Source organism: Anguilla anguilla, chromosome 14 (genome assembly GCF_013347855.1).
Source record: "Anguilla anguilla isolate fAngAng1 chromosome 14, fAngAng1.pri, whole genome shotgun sequence".
Classification (NCBI taxonomy): domain Eukaryota; kingdom Metazoa; phylum Chordata; class Actinopteri; order Anguilliformes; family Anguillidae; genus Anguilla; species Anguilla anguilla.
The window spans coordinates 16830584-16851268 of NC_049214.1; the positions used below are offsets into that span (position 1 = coordinate 16830584).

General features: G+C 40.4%; 1 protein-coding gene across 11 annotated transcripts in view; it reads left to right on the plus strand.

Moving 5' to 3' along the window:
- The window catches only part of dab2ipb (DAB2 interacting protein b), a 191504-nt gene extending 177946 nt beyond the window's left edge, over nt 1-13558 (plus strand). For 7 of the 11 annotated variants that reach the window (XM_035390340.1, XM_035390341.1, XM_035390346.1 and 4 more), the window contains 4 exons: nt 3659-3811; nt 7459-7661; nt 8670-8757; nt 13338-13505. In XM_035390340.1, coding sequence (XP_035246231.1) covers nt 3659-3811; nt 7459-7661; nt 8670-8757; nt 13338-13505 — 612 coding nt within the window. Of the gene's footprint in view, nt 1-3658; nt 3812-7458; nt 7662-8669; nt 8758-13337 lie in introns of all 11 variants that reach the window. The other 4 variants (XM_035390351.1, XM_035390350.1, XM_035390349.1 and 1 more) reach the window with 2 other exon arrangements.
- Nucleotides 13559-20685: the final 7127 nt, after the last annotated feature.

Consider the following 20685-nt stretch of genomic DNA (forward strand, 5'->3'; position numbering starts at 1 on the left):
ACGTGTCAATGAAGACATGTGACCCAGTTCTAGTGGCAGCCACACATGCCTGATCATTACCTCCGCCCTGTTTCACAGATGAAGGGGGGGTTGCTTTGGAGCATGATCAATTCCTTTCTCCACACGTTCCTCCTTCCATCACTTTGGTACAGACTTAGTTCCAGAACTCCACAGTACTCGTATTTACTTTTTTTTTTTTTTTAGCAAACTCTAACCCTTTAACCTGGCCATTCTGTTCTTGAGCCTTACCAGTAGTTTGTGTCTTGCGGTGAACCCATTGAGGTTATGCTGGTGAAGTCTTCTGTGTATGATAGTGTTCAACACATCTACGCCTACTTCCTGGAGAGTGATCTTGATCTGTTTGGCTGTTGAAAAGGGGTTTTTCTTCACAACTGGATGTATTCTTCAGTCATCCGTTGCACTTGTTGTACGTCGCTCTGGATAAGAGCGTCTGCTAAATGCCTATAATGTAATGTAATGTAATCCGCTACAGTGTCCTTGCATGGTCTACCAGGTTGTTTGCTCACCAGTGCATGCGTGCAATGTTTCAAACAGTTGATTTGCACACCCCCAATATTTTGTATATGTCTCAAATTGATTTATTCAGATTTTTCAGCCTCATGATGGTTTGCTTTACTGGCGCTGAAACTTGTTTGGTCCTCATGTTGAAAATCCTACACACAGAGTCAACTCTCGACCTTTTGTCATGAATGCATGAACTAATGAGGCAACGACACGGCTGGCAAAGAAACAGAAGAGCAGCCAATTTTCCAATTACTTTTGCTCCCCTCAAATGGGGTGATTATGTTTAAAAAGGGCAGTAATTCTACAATGATCATTCCAATATGGATGTAAATACCCTCAAATTAAAACTGACATTTCAGTTTCAATTTCAAATCCGGTGTGTTGGAGTATACCATAACTACAGAGCCGAAACAACACAAATTGTGTCACTGTCCCAATAATTTAGCATTTAACTGGAATACACACACACACACACATAGACACACACACACATACAAGTCTATATGTAATTATTGCTAATATCTCTGCTCATTTTTTTCATTAATTTTTTCTCACATATTTTTCACATATTTAAAGTCTTAATTTATATTAATTCTTATCCTCTCTCCTTTTCCCCCTGTCCCTTGCTCTCTTTCTCTGTAAATCAAGTGATTGATGGACCAGTTAGGTACTGTAGATTATTGGCTTGATGCTTTGCTCTGTGATGGACTGAAATCAAGTTTAAAAATATTTAATTTTATATTATGACTTCTTAATTGAAAAGAGGACAAACTGCTGTTTTTGTAAAATCACTGACTCGTTTCAGGCCGTAGTGCATTGCCATAGTACATAATGAGAATGTTTAGAGCAGAAATGTCTTTTCTATAACAATGTCCCCAGGAGCTCAAGGCTGAATTTGGAATGTATTGGGGTAATTACTCTGATAACAACTATAATCAGCATGATTGTTAGCCTATTGTATTTAACGGGGATGAAAGTGTTCATCACAATTAAAAGCTCAGGGCTAATCCTTCTCACACAGTAGCAATGAAGCTCTAAGCCACAGTGCATCCCTGTTACACTCCAATGACTTCAGGACAACTGGGAATTTTGCAACCAGAGATGCGTTAGATTTCAGGAAGGGTTTGTTCGCAGAAGGGGGAGGAAGAGAAGGGGCCGCATGGATGAGGTCATTTGCCCTCTTCTAGTCCTGTCACCATGAGTGGGGGGGGGGGGGGGGGGCACATCCTGATGGAGTGTAGGGTCACATATGGCAATGGGAGTAGAAGGAGGTGGGTTAGAGTTCTATGAAATGAATGGGTGTGTGTGAGAGAGAGTAAGCCTCACGTGTGTTATTGATTATGTATGTTATTGAGCCCCACACTGGTAATGGTGATATGCTAGTCAGCGGATCATTTTAATTGGTTGTAATTATAGACAGCGGTCGATCATTGTCCTCAGCTAGTGCAGTTTCAGAGGTTGAAGGTTGCAGCAAAGGCATCCCAGCCCCCACAATGCATTGCTTTCCCTCAGGAACTAATTGATTGATGGAATCCCAGGCCCATGTGTAGTCATGCAGGCTTGATTGTCATGGTTAGGCATGGTGGTCAAACAGTATTCATGCACTTCCTAACCACTAGTGGGTGGTCTACAGTGTTGTGGTCAAAAAGATAATAATTATAATTTCAAAATCCTGGTGTTTGTACTGAATGAAAATCTAAATGCTGAATTTTAGCGAGAAAGCCAATGTTTCAGTATTAGATTTTAAAGAGGTCTGGACCTATGCTATATGACCAAAAGTATCTGGACACCGCTTGGTCTGGGGCTGTTTTTCATGTTTTGGGCTAGGCCCCTTAGTTCCAGTGAAGGCAAATCTTAATGCTACAGCATACAATCACATTCTAGACAATTCTGTGCTTCCCCAACAGTTTGGGGAAGGCCCTTTCCTGTTTCAGCATGACAATTCCCCTGGGCATCACAGCGAGGTCCACATAGAAATGGTTTTTTCAAGAACAAAGAATTTGACTGGCCTGCACAGAGCCCTGACCTCAACGCCATCCAACACCATTGGGATCAATTTGAAAGGCAACTGCAAGCCAGGACTAATCGCCCAATCAGTGCCCAACCTCACTGATGCTCTTCTGGCTGAATGGAAGCAAATCCCTGCAGCAATGCTCCAACATCTAGTATAAAGCCTTCCGAGAAGAGTGGAGGTTGTTATAGCAGCAAAGTGTAGATCAACTCCATATTAATACTAATGATTTTGGATGAGATGTTGGATGTCAGGTGTCCACATACCTTTGGCCATGTAGTATATGTAAGAAAAATCTAAATGGTTTCTTTGATCACTGGACAATAATTGTTTTCCTTGTCAGTTTATTGCAGTTGTTAATACTTCATGGGCTCTCAGCAAAAACAGTATGAACATTATATGAACCACTGTGAAAAGCAAAACTTGGATTTAGCGCTCACCAGGGTTTTGTTGAAGACTCAGCCTATATCAAAATATTCCCAGTTCACTATACAAAGGGACTCTGTAATTAAACCCTGTCATTAACACTTAAACTCATAAGTTTTTAATTGTTGAGAATTGCTTCCATTCCAAATCTCTGGCTTCAGTTCCTCTTTTAAATCTACGTCTGCATCTTTCTCCCTCACAGGCTTCATCTTCACACATGTGCCAGAGTATCACTTACAGCTGTATGGATTATTTAACCACCAGATGATCAAAATTGAACGTTGGCTTCATTTAAATATCAACATTGATCATTTACATATCTCCACTTACATATCTAGATCCTAATTAACTTAGTTATCCTTGTCAATTGCACCAACTCAGGGACTTCCTCCTCGAATACATGTGGCCTCTTTGTGGGGAAAAACCTACGTTTATTAACCAGTGAGAATTTTTAGCGTCCAGGCTCTTGTTTGTGATCCACGTGACGACAGATGGACAGGTTGAGCTAAACTGTCCCACGCCACCCCACCCCTCCACGCTTCCAGCACCTGCACGCCCTGCTTCAGACTGCATTCCCATTGCAGCTGCTTTCTTTTCATTTTTAATGCGGTTTTTATTTCCTTCATTTCCTTGCTTTCTTGCTGTCCTTTTTTTTCCACCAGCAAGCTCATGTGTTTATTGTGTTGGTTCCACTAGGCCCCCTCCCCAGTGAACCCCCATGCTCTGGACCGCACCGCCGCCTGGCTATTGAATATGAATGTGCAGTATTTAGATCACGAGGGAATTGACCCAGATTCCAAACACAGGGACGACCTCAGAAACACAGAGGAGCTCACTCAGATCGAGAAGGTAAATTCACCTCCCCCTTACCCCTACTCCCCTCCTCCTCCCCGTCCTAACTCCTCCCTAAATACTAACCCACCCTGAACTATCCCTCTCCCCACCTCTCAAAAAATAACAAACCAAACCCACACCCCTTTAGTGAAAAAAGTAAATAGAGTTTGCATGGTCTCTCTAACTGTTTTTAAAGTTTTGTCAGTTACAGAGGATATTAATTGATATCAACATGGCAGACAATTATGGTGATTGAATTATTTATACTGTAAGAATATGAATGTTGACTTATCAATTAATTTTACTATTATTCTTACTCTACTGCACTAGTGTTTGTAAAAGTGGAAACCGTCATAGTAGCAGCAGTAAAGGCATGCTAAGGTATATGTAGGAAAGGCTCTATTAAGTTATAGTAAGATACATGTAGCCTCTAAAATGTGATTAGGTATAAAAGAAGGTGCTCTGTGCTCCCTTTTGTGCATTTAAAGTAACGCACTGTGAGCAAATCACCATACACCACTCTCAGTGAGTGGTGTGTTCATTGTCAGGTAATCCTGTACGTCAACCTGTACCTGGGTAACCCTGTACCTGTACCTTTACCTGGCTAAACCAATGCCTGTTCTTCATCTGTACCTGGGTAAAACCTACAAGAGCCCCTTGGCCAGCAGCCCATAAGCTTATTCACTTCATAAGACGGCAGCATTCACATTCCAGATCCACCTCATCCAGCCTAAAATCGAATGTGCCAGAGGCTCCCTCCCCCACCCCCCTCATGCGGATTACTGATGTGAGATTCCAGTCACACAGACAGTGGGAGCAGCATGCATCTTTCATGCCATCCCTTGCGTGTGCAGTTCACACACGCGGTACGACGTCCCTGGAGGCATGAGGTGTACAGTAGCATGGGAGGTTATGCAGTCACTTGTAATGGTGGAGTGTGATGCTAGGGAGTAAGTGCTTATCCAGACCAGCTCATTCAAAAACACCCCTCCATGTACATCCATACATGCTGGACGTCTGCAACCAAAGTGTTATGGGTATCTCCACGGAGACTCCAAAGTGGCTTTTCTAACTGCTTAATTTCATCCATATTTCTGGTTTGTTTTTAATTACTTGGTATTTTTCTCTTTTTTTCATAAATATGATGTATTTTTTTCATTTTCTCTGTACAAGAAAAAGGTGATGTAACTTTATGTGATCTAATGTCATAATTTATATAACAGTATATAAACTGGGTCAACACCTCCTTGTGGCCCAGGCCTTTGTTCAATCCCCTCAGTTTTTAACTGTTTAATAATAGCCACGGTATTAATCACATAAATTGTCTGTAGTTATTTTGGAGAATGAGCACATAAACAAGACGTGTTTGATTATTAGTCACTGTAGAGGAAAAACAGGTCAACACTCTTTCTATTTTAATCGTGTATGATATTGACAAAATATTCTGAAACTCAGCACTCAAAATAGAGACAGTCCCATTTGAACAGCATGCTCTCTGGAAGTCTGCTGTCGCGCCAACGGCATTGTGACATCAGTCAATGTTGGGGAATGTTTAAACAATGTTCTACCTCTGCCTGCTATGCTTGGTCGTATTTTTGTTGATATTCACACTTTACACAATGAAAATGTGAGGTAAGTGCCATTTTGGGGCAAAGCCATGGAGTGCACTCTGGGCCTGGTTTCCATCCAGTTTTAAACAAGGCTGAGAAGCCATAGGAAACTGGCAGGAACCAAAGTCATTCTGTGGGCATTCAAGGCCATTTCAAGTCAGACTGTTCCAGCAACAAGCAAGGAACCAGCAAGCCAACAGACAGGTTGGAAGCAGCCACAATTCATAGGGCCACTGCTTTATTTGAAGTCAAAAACATGAAAGAATGCTAAATCTGGTGTCATTCCTCGAGATCGCATAGAGGGTCTTCTACATGGCAGGTGTTGCAGGAAGCATATGGAGGCTGAAAGGAGTCGAGACGAGGGAGCAATTGAACGGAGGAGAGCCTTTATAAATGAAAGATGAAAGTGTGTGAATTTGACACTGAATTATCCCAGTGTTGTAATTGTGGCTGTCAGACGCGGGACATGTGGACCAGCAGTGTGGATGTGCGGAGAAGGGCAGAGCTCCTACTAATCACCCTCACTGAAGGCCTGGCTGTGCAGGCTCCCCTGCAGCACTCGCCCCGACTGCTCTTTATGAATTATACAGCACCACCTTACCACCACCAACGCACACGTCGTGCCTCCATGGCATCCAGAGCAGTCACAGGAACTCTGAGCTAGGAACAGGCAGGCATGATGTCATAAACCAAGTAAACAAGTGGAGCTATTAAATGATCACATCAATCACAGGTCTTAAATAAATAAATAGATAAATACTTGGTTCAAGTGAATCTCCCATTCAACTGAACCAGTCATTGTCAATACAATAATAGTGACCCATGGCTTATTTGGGCTTCCTTTATGCATTGTGCACAGTTTCCATAGAACTATCATTTAGAGTCAACGTCCCTCTCAGATATCATCTGCAGTGCCAGGAACGTTTCTTTTATTGACGCAATAAAGATGGCTGTTCTCTGCCTTGTAAATCTTTATAACAGTCTACTGGGCCAACGTTTTCTCACATCTTTTAAAGGAAAATTAATTTAGTCTCATGATATACAGGATATCTAGCTTTTCTCAGGTCACTCTGCTGTCTGTGTGTGAGGAAATGAGGGCCTGTTTTATCAAGGAAGTTGCATGTTTTAAACAGAGTCCCTTGATTCTGGTAGGGCTTTCAGGCACCGGGCAATGACAAAGGCCCACCACTGTCTGTTACCAAGAGAATTTGTAGTCGACCCTTCAGTGACTAAATAAATCATAATATTCCTTTTCCAAATAAATTCCTTTCATACAGGTTTACTTCAGCCTAGAGGTCATACTGTTAATGAATGCATATGAACATGCATCTGATCAACCAAAGAGTTACCTTGTAGCCCAATCTGTCTAGCTGGAATGAATCTATTCTATGTGCTCATTTTTCTTCTGTTTTTTGTTTTCCAATAGGAGTATTAGAATTGGAAAAAGAAATTGTGCACACCAGGATGCTGGTGTGATAAGAATTTGAAATAAATTCACAGGATTCACAAAGCGTGTTTCTGATCTTCTCTGGAGGGTATTTTCCGAGTTCTGCTTTTTGACAGGTTGACCTTGCGGTTGTTGGATGTATATTTCTATAGATCTGTGAGGGATTTTCTTCTTTTTCTGGTTTCCCTGAGCCTGCAGCAATGTGCTTTAAAATGTCCCAGAGTTTTAGGACTGGAAGAGCCTTTTCTCACCCCCCACCCTAATATAGCCCTTTCACACAACCTCACTGCTAGCAGGGGGCTGAAGACATGGGCTAGGGGTCATGATCAGGAGCTCTGGTGATGAGGGTGGATTGCACAGGAAAACAGATTCACTTCTCTGAGCAATGGATTGTCTTTTGGGATCATTATTCTAATGATTTGTTCATGAGAGCAAGAAAATATCAAGGGACAAAAGAAGAGCAGAATTGCCTTCCACTGCGGGAAGATGATGACAATCGAGGCGTATTTACCCTGTGCCTGACCCAGCATTGTCTTGTCTCCGGTACCATGATCACGATGATGATGATAATTAGCGTGCTTTCTCCACTGCTTGTATCTCTCCAGTACCAGCAGGAGATAGCCATCCTGCAGGAGAAACTGCGGATCTCCACCCAGAAGCTGGAGGAGTACGAGTCCAGGTTGAAGGGTCAGGACGACCAGGCCCAGAAGATGCTGATGGAGTACCAGGCCCGGCTGGAGGAGTCTGAGGAGCGACTGCGCCGGCAGCAGGATGATAAGGAGCTGCAGATGAAGGGCATCATTAGCAGGTGAGCACCTCTGCTCTGGGTGTGGAGAGGAACATTGGCACTTTAGCAGAGGGGCTCAGGGGAGGTTCTAGAATATCTTGTAATGAGCTCACAACCCCATTAGCCACTCCACAAATCATTTTGTGACTTTTTTGCCTATACAGTACTTTCCCCTTTCTTGGTTTACTGTAGGGATTGAAAGGTTTGGTGGTTGAAATGTAAAGCTTAACTTCAAATTATAATTATTCAGCTATTTTGTGGGACAAATGAAACTGTATTTTTGGCCTTTTCTGAGTTGGAATTAATTACTGTTAATTCTCGTGTCTCTCCAGTTTGATATAAATAGAGCATATTTCCCTCCAGACCGGGGTGGTGTACACAATGCCAGTGTGATCCCTGATATGTGATGAAACTGAAGCTGACACAATCTGCTGTGGTGTGATGTCAGGCGACAAGCACTTCCCTGTTCACTTCCTCCGATTGCTATCAGCGTACATGGTGCAGATTAAGTTATCGGAGCACCAGTTTATAGATTTCATAGACACGCCCTGTAATGCTGTCTATAGCACACAACTGGCCATGCATAACAAACACACTTGTTTTGCTGACGGTACATGAATGTCTTTTCTCCTGGTGCTACTTGTTCCTCTCTGACCTCAGATGAATGGTGTGATTAAAGTCAGTTGCTTGAGCACGGCGCCATGGCTGAGCCGGCCATGTTGGGGTACACAGGCCCTAAGGGAGAGAACAAAAGCCAGAGTTCACATGCTGGCCTCAGTCTGCCTGTCTCCTCTGATGGAAACAGCTGAACTCTGACCCCACCCCCCGCAATCAGCAGAGAGGCTATTCACCTGAACACGCAGGAAGTGTGGCACCATGCTCATATTTGCTGTGAAGAAAGTACACAATCTTGCTGTACAAGAGAAAATAAAGCTTATTTTTTTGTGTTCTCTTACACAATGACTGTTCCCATGGCTACGACTGACAGCAGAAGTCCGTATTGACACATTTTCTATGTTGGCATTCCAGGTTAATGTCCGTCGAGGAGGAGCTGAAGAAGGACCACTCAGACATGCAGGCCGTGGTGGACTCCAAGCAGAAGATCATAGAGGCCCAGGTCAGTTCCAGGCACCTATGCAGGCACTGTTTGCATTCAGGCAGCAGTATTCCCATCAATCAGCAGTCAGGCCCTTCCACTGCGAATTCTCCTGTGGAGAGTGTTTGTCAAACTTACACAAGGAGAGCTTGCGTCAAATACCACTGCTTTTATTTGCTCTTCCTCCCCTCCCAATTCAAATATTTTATATACAAAAGTTAGTTATCAAAAGTGTAACTTTGTAATGCAACTGTTGTTACAGACCTGGGGGCCCCTTTTATCAGACATTTGCAATTATGCTCAGTGCTGGTGTCAGGGCAAAATCTAGAATCCTGTAGACGTAGAAGTATGATTCATAGGTCTGTAGGACACTCACATGTACCAATTTTTCAATAATTTGTTTAATTGTGTACATGAGTTGTAGTCTTAGATCTCCGCCTTCATAAATTAGCCTCACATGGTGACCGTGCCTTTAAGCAGGAAAAAGAAAATTAATGTCTATGGATGGACATAATAGTCTACGGTGTAAGCTGAAACATATATTGATCGAATGCCATGGCAGCAGCATGACAAGTAAGATTAAAGCTACTGTTTGGCAGAAAATTACATAATTTCAGCTTCGTCGGAGTGGCTGGACATTTCAAAAATGAAAAGAAATGGTTCAATTTGAAGTTGAATGCAAGAAACGTAACATTGCATATTAAAGAGGGGAACATGCTGGGCTGTGCTGTCGTTTGTCATACTAGAATGTGACACTGACATGCCGCTCCCTTTGAGTCTTTAGCAATTTTAGCATTCCAGTCAGCATAGCATTATTACTACATTACATTATTCACTTCCAGCTCTATTTTGGCATTTTGAACATGTTTTGAATAAAAAGTTTGCATATTTATATTTATATATATATTTATCATGATATAAAAAAGAAAGGAACACATTTTTATCACTTAGCAAGATTTTAAATGAGCACCCAGTTATGCTTATTGCTATTCAAATGTGCAAAGAGCTGATGTTTAGACATGTTCAAATGTTTGTATTAGCAATTTAGGATCAATATGGGATTTATTTGTTTGACAAATAATGATTATGCACTGAAAAAAATTTAAGTTGAATGGGACAAGATTAAAATAAATAAATTCCCAGCAACCAATAGAGTGTGATGAACCCAACGCAAAAATGTCAAAGAAAAATATGTGCAGATGATGAAAGTTACAGTGATGCAAGATCATCTCCTACTAAATGACTGACTGAAATGTTAACCAGGAAGTTAAAGACGATGCACCTGCACTAAGCCTGCAAAAGAGCTGGCACAAGGAGTAGTGTGATGCAAACAAAGAGCATATACTGATACTGTGTGTATCAGAAGGTGTCCTCCTTAGACCTAGCAATTATATTTTATCCCCAGTAGGGGACATGAGTCTCTGGTCTTAATCTCAGGAACCATGTATTCTACTATGCTGAAATCAACTCTTCTGTCAGACATGGTGGTGGGGGTGTTGTGGTTTTGGCATGTATGGCTGCCATAGGTACTGCCTCACGTGTCTTCACTGATGATGTGACTGCTGACAGCAGCAGGTAGGATGAATTCTGAAATCTGCCAGAACATTGTATCTGATGAGATCCAACCATATGCCTCAAAACTCATTGGATGGCACGTCACCTTGCAGCAGAACAATGACTCCAAACACACTGTTAATGGAACCAAGGAGTTTTTCAGGGCCAAAAAGTGGAATGTTCTCGACTGGCCAAGTCAATCACCTGACCTGAATCCAGCTGAACATATGTTTCACTGCAGTACAAGCCTGACACAGTGTCACCGAGGAAGATACTCAGTGCCTGGTGATGTCTGTGATTGGCAGACTTCAGGAAGTCATTGTAATCCATAGGAATGCATTTGCAACCTGAAGTACTAAATATGGCTACCTTATTTAAGATTATTTTAATTTGTCAAATAACTTTTTGGTCCCTCTATAATGGGGGAGCTGTGTATAAAATGGGCTGCAATTCCTACAGGGTTCACCGTATATGGATGTAAATATCTACAAATTAAAGCTGACATTCTGCTTTTTAACCTCATATTCATTGTTTAATTTGAAATCCATTGTGCTGGAGTACAGGTCCAAAACAACAATAATTGTGTCCCTGCCCAAATACTTAGTCTGCACTGTACCTACAATATAATTGCAGAGATATAAATACCAGTGGAGGTGAACAAACCTACTGCTGAGCTGCAGAGCTGAACTTTGCAGACTTTGTGTGGGTGGAAAAATGGAACCAAGGGCTGAGAGCCCAATCAGAGCGTGGGTGTTAAGCCAGGTAACTGACTGAAATAAGTGCCAATCTGCCCAAAGGTCCTCTGTTTCAGTGGGAAGGAAAAGGATCAATTCAGACTGTTAACCCCTCGAGCAGGATGGCAGGGCCCTGTCCCAAAGCACCAAACCATACCTGCATTTTTACTAGTGTCTTATTCTGCATCTCCAGCTTTGCCACATTTTACCAAACCACAGTGTCTTATACTTAAAGCGTATGTCAAAGCCAGAAGTACTTCTGGTTCCAGGCAGAGTAAGATAGGGAAGGTATTTTCATGCCAAAGCCATAATGTCGGTCTTCAGAAACATGCAGAAAAGGACAGCAGGGTCGACTGTAAACATGAGATATTTTATTGTGATTATACTAGAGCAATATTCCCGAAATGCACCACTACACACAATAGAGGTTTTGGTAGTAATCAAAACAGGTAACTAATTCCTCATCTTAAAAATAGTCACAAGCCTAGACATTTTGATCATTATTTCTGAGCTATAAAGATGCTCATAATTTGTTTGGTAAAATATATCTTTCAGAAAAGGTCTTTAATCTCTTTTTGTTATTTAGTGACAATCAAACACTGTTGAATGCTAGGCCAATAGAGCACTCTTGGTGGAATGTTTCATGGGCTGTTAATATCTCCAGTGGATGGTTCTTTCCACGATGTGTTCTATGTATTTCCATTTTCATAAGGAAATAGGACTAAAATATTTACTTTGAGGGGGTTTGAAAGGGATAGAGGATTTTGAGGTCTAGTTGTACCTTGTTTGATAGTGGTCAGAAAGTATTTTAAAAAATCAGAGTGTTTCAGTTAATTACAAGCTCCAGTAACAGAACAGTAGATAGTAAATATTGACAGAATTATGACTTTTATTCACTACATGAAATGGGTCATATGTAAATGGGTTACTCTATTAGCAATAGAGATATGCTGTGTAAATATAAGCTCTTAGAGGGTAGTAGTTTGCATTACTTCTTAGAATAAGGGGCAAAGTAAAGCCCTATGGAACAGCTCCCTCTGGTGGCAGAACGCCATAAATTCCTTTTGGGGTGAAATGCAGTGTGCATACAGGTTGGCCATGGTAAGACCAGCAGGTATTGTTTGCTACCCTGAATTTGGGTAAGACTAGCCAGTCAGTAAATCAAGCCTCAGCCTTTCTCTCCTATGTTTGATTAAGGTGCTGTAAGATTAAGGGGGGGACCCTTCCAACAAAAAAGAAACAATTAAAATGATTTCACCCCAAAAGGAGAAATCTACAGCCAGTATAGCTTGTCCAAAAGATGTACTGAGCCATGTTTCTTTAGTACAAACTTTTAATGACCTTACCAGCTACAAGTGCATTCAATTAAAGTGACTAGGTGTTTATCTTGTTAAATAATCAGATGGTTTAAGGCCTAGTAGATTTGCAGGATTACATTGTGATTTTATCCAGTTAACACTAAATCATTATCTTGCTGTTTTATTTTTTTAATTCATATTCAGCCCATATCTAAACAAAGACTACCATGTTTCAACAAACTTCTATATTGTTTGTATATATTTGAGTGAATTGTATGTAAAGTCCAACGGGATTGAATGTTTGTAAATATAGCCTGAAAAGCATGTTATTTTTTATGTCTTATTCAGGGTTACTTTTATCACTGGCATTCTGCATGTTACCCATAAATATAAGCTAGCCTGAAATTTATTGGAGCATTTAAATATTTTGCTGCTGCATAAATACACCAAGCCTTTGTAATCTTTACTAGCTGTAAAACAATATAATGCTAGATTTAACACAGAAAGATGTTATCTGTTACAAACTGTGGGATTGGATTAATTAGTATTTGCGAGTGGTTATTGCATTCTAATCACAGAGTAACTTGACTGTGTATGCTGTGGGAGTGGCTTGCTATTCTGGAAACAGGCCAAACTGCTGTTATGCAGAAAACACACAAAGTAATGAGACTCATTTATTCTGCAAATAAACAAAAATCAATGATCCAGCTCCTGGGCTAACCACCCACAAAAACAGGATATGAAATAAAAATTAAAAACGGAATCAAAAATCAGATTCTTTGATTTCGAAGTACCTTGGGCAGACGTGAATAGCAAATAATCAAGCCAAATGATTGACCCAATAATTTTAATAAGGGCAGATGAATCAGAAGCTAGAATCCCCCATGGCCCTGCAGAGCACATTACCACGGATCAGAGCCTCTTAATGCTCCAATGAGCTCCGTCGATGCTGATCCTGACCGCCCGCCTTTCTGTCTTCTCACCCCCCACCCCCCACCCCCTCCCGCCTCCACAGGAGAAACGCATCGCTTCCCTGGATGCGGCGAACGCCCGCCTGATGAGCGCGCTCACGCAGCTGAAGGAGCGCTACAGCATGCAGACGCGCAACGGCATCTCCCCCACCAACCCAACCAAGCTGCAGATCACCGAGAACGGGGAGTTCAGGAACAGCAGCAACTGCTAGTGTGGGGGACGGAGTCAGGAGAGCGTGCCCTTGGGTTAGGACAGTGGGGAAAGGGGAAGGGGGTGGGGGTGGGGGGGTGGCTGGACTGCGGGTGGGGCAGTGCCAATTACGGATGCCTTGGCAACGGATCGCACAGACCGACCGGTCGAGATAGAGAAGCTTTGGATACAGAGGGGGCGAGCGGAGAGCCTATCGGTGCTGTTGGTCGACAGACTCTGAGAACCTCTTTGTTTTCAGTGGAAATGCTCATTTTAATTACACATTTGTGGACTCTGGAGGGTTGGGGGATGGGACGGCATATTGCTTTCCGGCAAATGGGGAAGCTTGTCCTTGGAATGACAACTGATCAGCACCTACACAGCAGAGTCCTCCGAGAGTAGAAACTGAGAGGAATTGAGGACATTCTTAACTCTGAAATCAAGCTTGTGACAAACCACTATATTACATGAGTGTCTGCCAGTGTTCACACAGCTCTGCTTCTGTACCAATGCTTTTCTTTTCAGTCAGGAGTTGGTTGTGTACACCTTGTTTTTAACTATACTAATGTAAGCATTCTTGGAGCCAAATTTTATTTCAATGTATTTTTTTTTTTGTCTAACAGAAGCTTCTGGTATGTTAGTAATCAAGCTATATGACCCATTCCATTTCACGTTCTAAGGTTGTGTTCCAAAAGGCCTACACCATAGCTCTGTATTGCACTTTGTGAAAGTGTATGAAGCATGTAGCAAAGCCTTAACACACTTCAAACATAGCATCATTTTCTTGCACCCTCATTAAGCAAAAGGGCACAGTTTAACCTTGTATTTTGTAAAGTGTGGTCATTTGACCATTTGAATTGTTTCTCGCTTCTCAAGATCAGTGCAAGCATTGGTATTTAAATGTTTTCCTGTGCTGAGATTTCTCTGTGGTCTGTGTTGGCTAGTGGGTATGGCATGTACACTTTAATGGCATGTCTAAGAGAATTTCTGAGTGTAATTGGAAAGATTAGTTGAAAGAAAGATTAGTTGAAATCTGAAAAAGATTTGATGGTAGCAGATTTTTATGTGTTAGCACAACACAGACATGGTAACGAGGAAGAAGTTTGGAGGGGGAGCTGGAGGCGGGGCCTCACAGCAGGGAGTGCACGTGTGCCCAGTGCCAGCAGAGCAAGGCATGTGATGCCCCCTGAGGCAGGGAGCAGGTGGTGATGGGAGGAGGAAGAGGGGGAAACGGAGATCTCTGAAACAGCAGAAAGGCGCGGGTGAGTGACCTTTTAAAGGGTGACGTTTACCTTATTGTCCATAAAGATAGGACCGCCCATAAATCTTCCTGGCAGATCTTCTGCCAAAGCTTCCATTAAGATTTTAAACTGCCCTGAAAATGGCCGACACCTAAGTAGCATGTTGCCTCTCTGGCTGGGGTGGATTTTTTGAGTAAGTATAATTGAGTCAGATGAGTTTTAAAAATGAAGTTAGCCTGATATTTTATGGCATGTTTGTCCCTGGCCCTGTGCATGTTTCAGTTCCCTCTCTCGCAGTGGGTGCACAAAGCACTGATCTTCAGTCTTTAAAGAATTCGATGCTCTGTTCTAGAAGAGCTTACTGGTCATTCTAGACACTAGCAGTAAAATAGTCCCTCCAAAGAAGATCAGACTTCAAAAACTGTGTATTCCTTCACCTTTTCATATACTGTCAAAGCCATTTCTGTGTTGGTTGCCCAGGAATTGTGTCTCATTGAAACGTGCAGTATGAGTTGGCACAAAGAGAGAACGTGGTGTGATGGTTAATCTTAAACACTGGACTGGTAGCATTGTCACTCACGCTCAGATAATGGGCGTAGGAAAACTAGCAAGAGTCATTTTTCTCCTTTTGCCAGTTCTAAGCATGCTGCATTGAATGGTAACATGTTAGTGTTAAGTCTAAAGTTTATTTTGAATGCTAAGATGCTAATCAGAAACATAACTTAAGCTCTTTATGTGGCATTTTTCTGCACATTAGTTCCACCCTAGGCTTGTTGCGGTATTACTATTTTGACACTTCCCTCAAAAACACCGTTGATACCGGTACTCCTGACCTGGTTCAAGTTTAACACTCAATTTTTTATAATTCATAAAAAACTTTGCAACAAGAAACCAAAATTCTTACTACTAAAAAATTTTACGTAAAATAAATACAAGGCAAAATTACCTTCGGTAATAAATAGCCTGAATTAAATTTCCTTGATACAGACCAAACAACAGAGCCTAACTAAAATAGTCTCAGCATTACAAAAACATAATGTAAATATAAAATAAACAAATGAAAACAATATGTTACAAAGCTGTAGCCAATGTATGACAGTGCAAACTTATTACACCGTGGGCCTACAACCTATTTTACAATTCTGGGAGGCAACTGCCTGCATGACCTGAGAAGAGCTAGCCGCAGAATCTGCGCAGGTTGTTTTCAAGCGTTGCCAGCACCAGCTCTTTTAACGCTGTCGTTGATCAGTGATAAGGACACGTAGGCTCTGTAATGTGTTTATATACATTTAATAATATCAACTTTGAGGCTCTACAAATGCACTTTTATTTATTTTCTGCTTTTATTTTTAAATTGTAATCACAAAAAGTACCGGTATTGACGGTGTGGAGATAATGACACCGGTGTAGGCTACTGTATGCCACCGGTTAAACCGAACAAGCCTACTCCACCCCTTGCACCCATACCAAGCATTTCAGCATTCTATATTTTGTATATTTTTGTATTCTTTTTCTTACCTGTAAAATATTTTTTTTGCATGTTTCATGCTCAGTGCTATGGGTGGTGGCACAAAAGGTATGATTTGGTTTTAGTTGCCAATGATAAGGAAGCGCAACTTCCACTATATTATTTGCTGCATACTTAAATATTAAGATGAGTGTATTAAGAGGCAGTGTGCCTCAGATATGTAAATAAAATGTTCACAATATTTTTACCTAATGTTATAAGAGAGCCCTCTTTTTTGTAAATGTTCCCTGTGTTTAACTCTACTGTAACTGACATCACAAAAATATTGTAAATATATTGTTTTATTTTATTTCTGGTGCAGCTTCTTTAGACAGTTCCGGCTTTCAATTTTACCGCTTCTTCAGTCTGTTGGCAATCTTTTCTTTTCAAAGGAAAACACTGAAAGGAAAAAGCAAAAGAAAGTAAAAGCTGTGTTTGTCTGGAATGACAGATGAACCAAAGTGCAGAGGAACAGGACTGAGCCCATCTCAGTCAGTGACACTTTTATGTTGTACACTGAAGGAGGCATGAGCTTTAAGAGGAACAGAAGCACAAACTCCATGCCCCTTCTTGCTCTGCACTCGTGCACTTCTTTAACAGGCCAGCTCTATGCACTTTTTTAGTATCTTGATTTGTCCCCTTATAAAAGGTGCTAGCCAGACAGCTAGTATTGTCTTTAGTTAGAAGAAGCTTGCTCAGATTTTGTATAGCAGACAGGTACTTGCAGGGAAAAAGAAACAATTTCCATGTCAGTGTTTTGCTTTGAAAACAAGAGAATACCGTGTACAGGTATCTTCAGAAGCAACTCTTATTATGCCACTATGATAGGCAGGGATCACTGCAGTGTTGAGTTCTGTGGTTGTCTTCTCGCTGTCTGTGCAAATTTTCTGCTCCGATGGACTGAGATATTTCTGATTCACTGGATCTTACTCCATGATCCTTGGGTCATTAACATACAGAAACAGGTTATGGGCCTCATTTTGGAAACAGACTTCCAAGGTCAGGAAGCTTAGATTAGAAACAGTGGGTTTGCATTCTGTATGTTCTAATCATTTCACATTATTTATTAATTTAACTTTCTTTTAATGCAAAAAAGAATTCTCCCGTGCAGACGAACAATCATCAGAAAAACCGTGGATTGAATGTGATGGTGGAAAGAGGCAGGTATGAGTCTTTCTGTTTTCCAGGTAACATAAAATGCCTCTTTGTTCATCACCCAACAAGCAGGTCATAAATGACTCGCGTCTAAATCGTAGAGTCTCCATTCGAAAGGCAGCTGTCTTGGCAATGGATGACATAAATCCATCATTTAATCTTTAAACTGAGAAAGGTACAACATATTTTGAGGATGAAATAACATGGCTTCTTCACAGGGGTCAGTCACGTCTTTTCCCATCTACATTTCTATTGCATTAGTCCATTGGGCAAAGAAGCCTACAATATTGACAATAAACAAGATAAAGACCATGGAGATATTTGCTCTCTTTCTCTCTGACCCCCAATGTGGAAAATTACTGGTTTCTAAAATATAAAGAAGGTGTTTGTTTTATAATCTCTTCTAGAAACACTTTTGTAAGTATGTTGAAAGTAAAGTATTTGCTGGACTCTGCTTCAGTTAACTACGGTGACAAAACAATAATGTACAGAGAAAGTTGTTTGTGTTTAAGAAAAATGTGGCTGTGCAATTTATGTACATTTGCAACTAGAATTATTAAAGTTTTATTTAGCTATTTTAAGTTTCTGCCCTGTGTGTTCTGTGATATACTTTTTTTAATTAAGTATGGTCTCTAGCTCATTGGAAGCAACTGAAGACATTTGTGGTATACTCTTTTATACGTTGTGGAGACACGTATCTATCAATATTCTGAAGAGGTTTTTTTTTTTTCAAACCAAAGAATACCTTAGATGGACATCATCGTCTATTGTCTTTTCAGCTCTCCCAACCTTATGATAGAGGTCAGCTCAGTTAAATTGTTTTGCACATAGATCACATATGGGGGAAAAAATACATTTTTGTTGGACAAGGATGATTTTTTATCTGAATCTAATTTCTTTGCATTTTTTCATTTTTGGACGGAAGACTAATTTTATCTATTTGCCTGTTTTTCCACTGAAACAGGTTTTTCATGAAAAATGTATTCTAATACATTTTCAAGAATTTATTTTACTGTGGTAAAATGCTTGAAGAACAGTTAGTACATGGGTTTATTAAAGAGCCAAATATTTTCTATAGTAGCATGTGTAATAAATGCATATTGTTTGGGGAAAACTTTTCTTTAAAAAAATTTTTGAATTACCTCAAACATTATTTTACAGTTGTATTGTTTTATTCATAATATGTACCTTGTTTTTCATCAAATTTAAATAGGTTCTCAAAAGTTTTAAAAGATATCTATGTCTTCAATTAGGGTTAAGTGCTCAAACTAGGGTTAGGGTTAGGGTTGTGGCAGGTTTATGGCTGTGTTCAGCAGCTTAAAGTAAGGTTAGGACATGGGTTCATTTCTGATTTTGGACGAGCCAAAAATGTTGTTTAGTAGCATGGGTAAAACCTATGACCATAAAAAGATGTAGCATATATGCATTTTTTTTTTTGGGAAAACCTTTTTTTATTTTATTTTAAATTATCTCAAATATATTATTTTGCATTTGTATTATTGAATTTATTACATTACATTGCAGGCATTTAGCAGACGCTCTTATCCAGAGCGACTTACAAAACTTTTTACGTAGCATTTACATTGAATCCATTTATACAGCTGGATATATACTGATGCAATGCAGATTAAGTACCTTGCTCAAGGGTACAATGGCAGTGTCCTACCCAGGAATCAAACCTATGACCTTTCAGTTACAAGCCCAGTTCCTAACCCACTATGCTACACTACACATTAATGATCTTGACATTGTTTTCAAAAGTACTTATGATTTCAATTAGGTTTAGGGCTCAAATTAGGTTTAGGGTTAGGCAGATTGCATTCTGTATGCTCATAGAAAAAGTGTTCTCAAATTAGCTCACTTTCCAGCTCAGCCTCCTCCTCTGTCTCCACCTTACTCTCCTTGCTCTTCTCTGGTAGCAGCTGGTCTGGAGGATTGTGGTTCTGGTTTGTTTACACAAGGGAAACAATGCATGTGTTTTTGCAAGCCTAACAACCAATACACCTTTACATATTTTTTCTGTTAAACCAATTATTTAATTTTTCAGGCTTAGAGAAAAAAAATGATCCAAGTGTCCTTGCACACAATAGTTAATATAGGAGATTTCTTTTGGAAGAGTTTGCTAATTGCATTTTACTTCTGTAATCTGTAGGAGGCTAGCCATTTTAATTCTGATACCACAGTAGGAACACAATGGTTAATTCCCACTCACCAAAGTAGTATATGAGAAATGCAGTTGATAAGTCTTGTGCCATAGATACACAATCACATGTGAAATGAACAATAAATACTCAAAACTAAATAGATTTTCTTTTAAGAATTTTTTTGTGCTAATGGAAATTCCAAAGCATTAGTTTGTCATAGGAAACGAATTCACAGCAATCTGTGGCCTGCAGTCTTGTCACACGGACGATTGACCTGGTTTTAAATTAAAGCCAATTTCCTTTTTGAGTTTCAGAAAAGCAGCGCTGAGGCAAATCAGACACTAATCCCAGAATCTCCTTTTTCAAAGTTAATGTTTAACAACCTTCAAAATCTATTGCTCCTCCAATCTTTAAACTAAATACTGCAAGGATTATCCCTACCTTTACTCAAATCACACTTGACAGTCGTTAATTATTTTTCACCTTGTATATCATTCCAGACTCATAAAGATGCTGCAAACATGCATTAATCCAATGCCAGACAACCGAAAACATTTGAAATTCTGATAACTTGCTTAGCAGCCATACACTCGGGACCTTCTTGTCGGGCAGAGTTCATCAGGAACTTTTGCTTTCCAGAATTTACACTTCCGACCTTGAGCAAAACAGTCAAGGTTAGAAGCCAGTTTTAGAAGTGCAGAATAATGATTACTGTTTTCCTCACTTTTCTTGCAATAACAACTGTACTTTCATTCAAATTAAAACACTGATAGAGATCCCAGTGGCATCATGCCATTAAACCGCTTAAGAGCCATGCAGAATCCATTATGGCACTGGTGTCAGCTTAGGTTGGCGTTGTACTGACTGCAGGCTTTTAGTGGTTAGCCCATTGAAACATAGCTGTAAATGTTAGGCAGCCTCTTCAGTGGTCACTAATGATTAAGTAGTTGACAAATACACACTTGGTATAACCTCTTTATCCTAACAGTCAGACAGGAGCTAAAGCAGTTTGGCTAATCATAATGCGGCAAATAGTTGTAGGATTCCTGTAAAAACAGCTGGTTTGGGCTTTGGCTTAATTAAGTGTCAGTGGTGTACATATTTTCTTTAATATTCAGTTTGTTTGTCGAATTTATCCAATCTCACTACCAAACT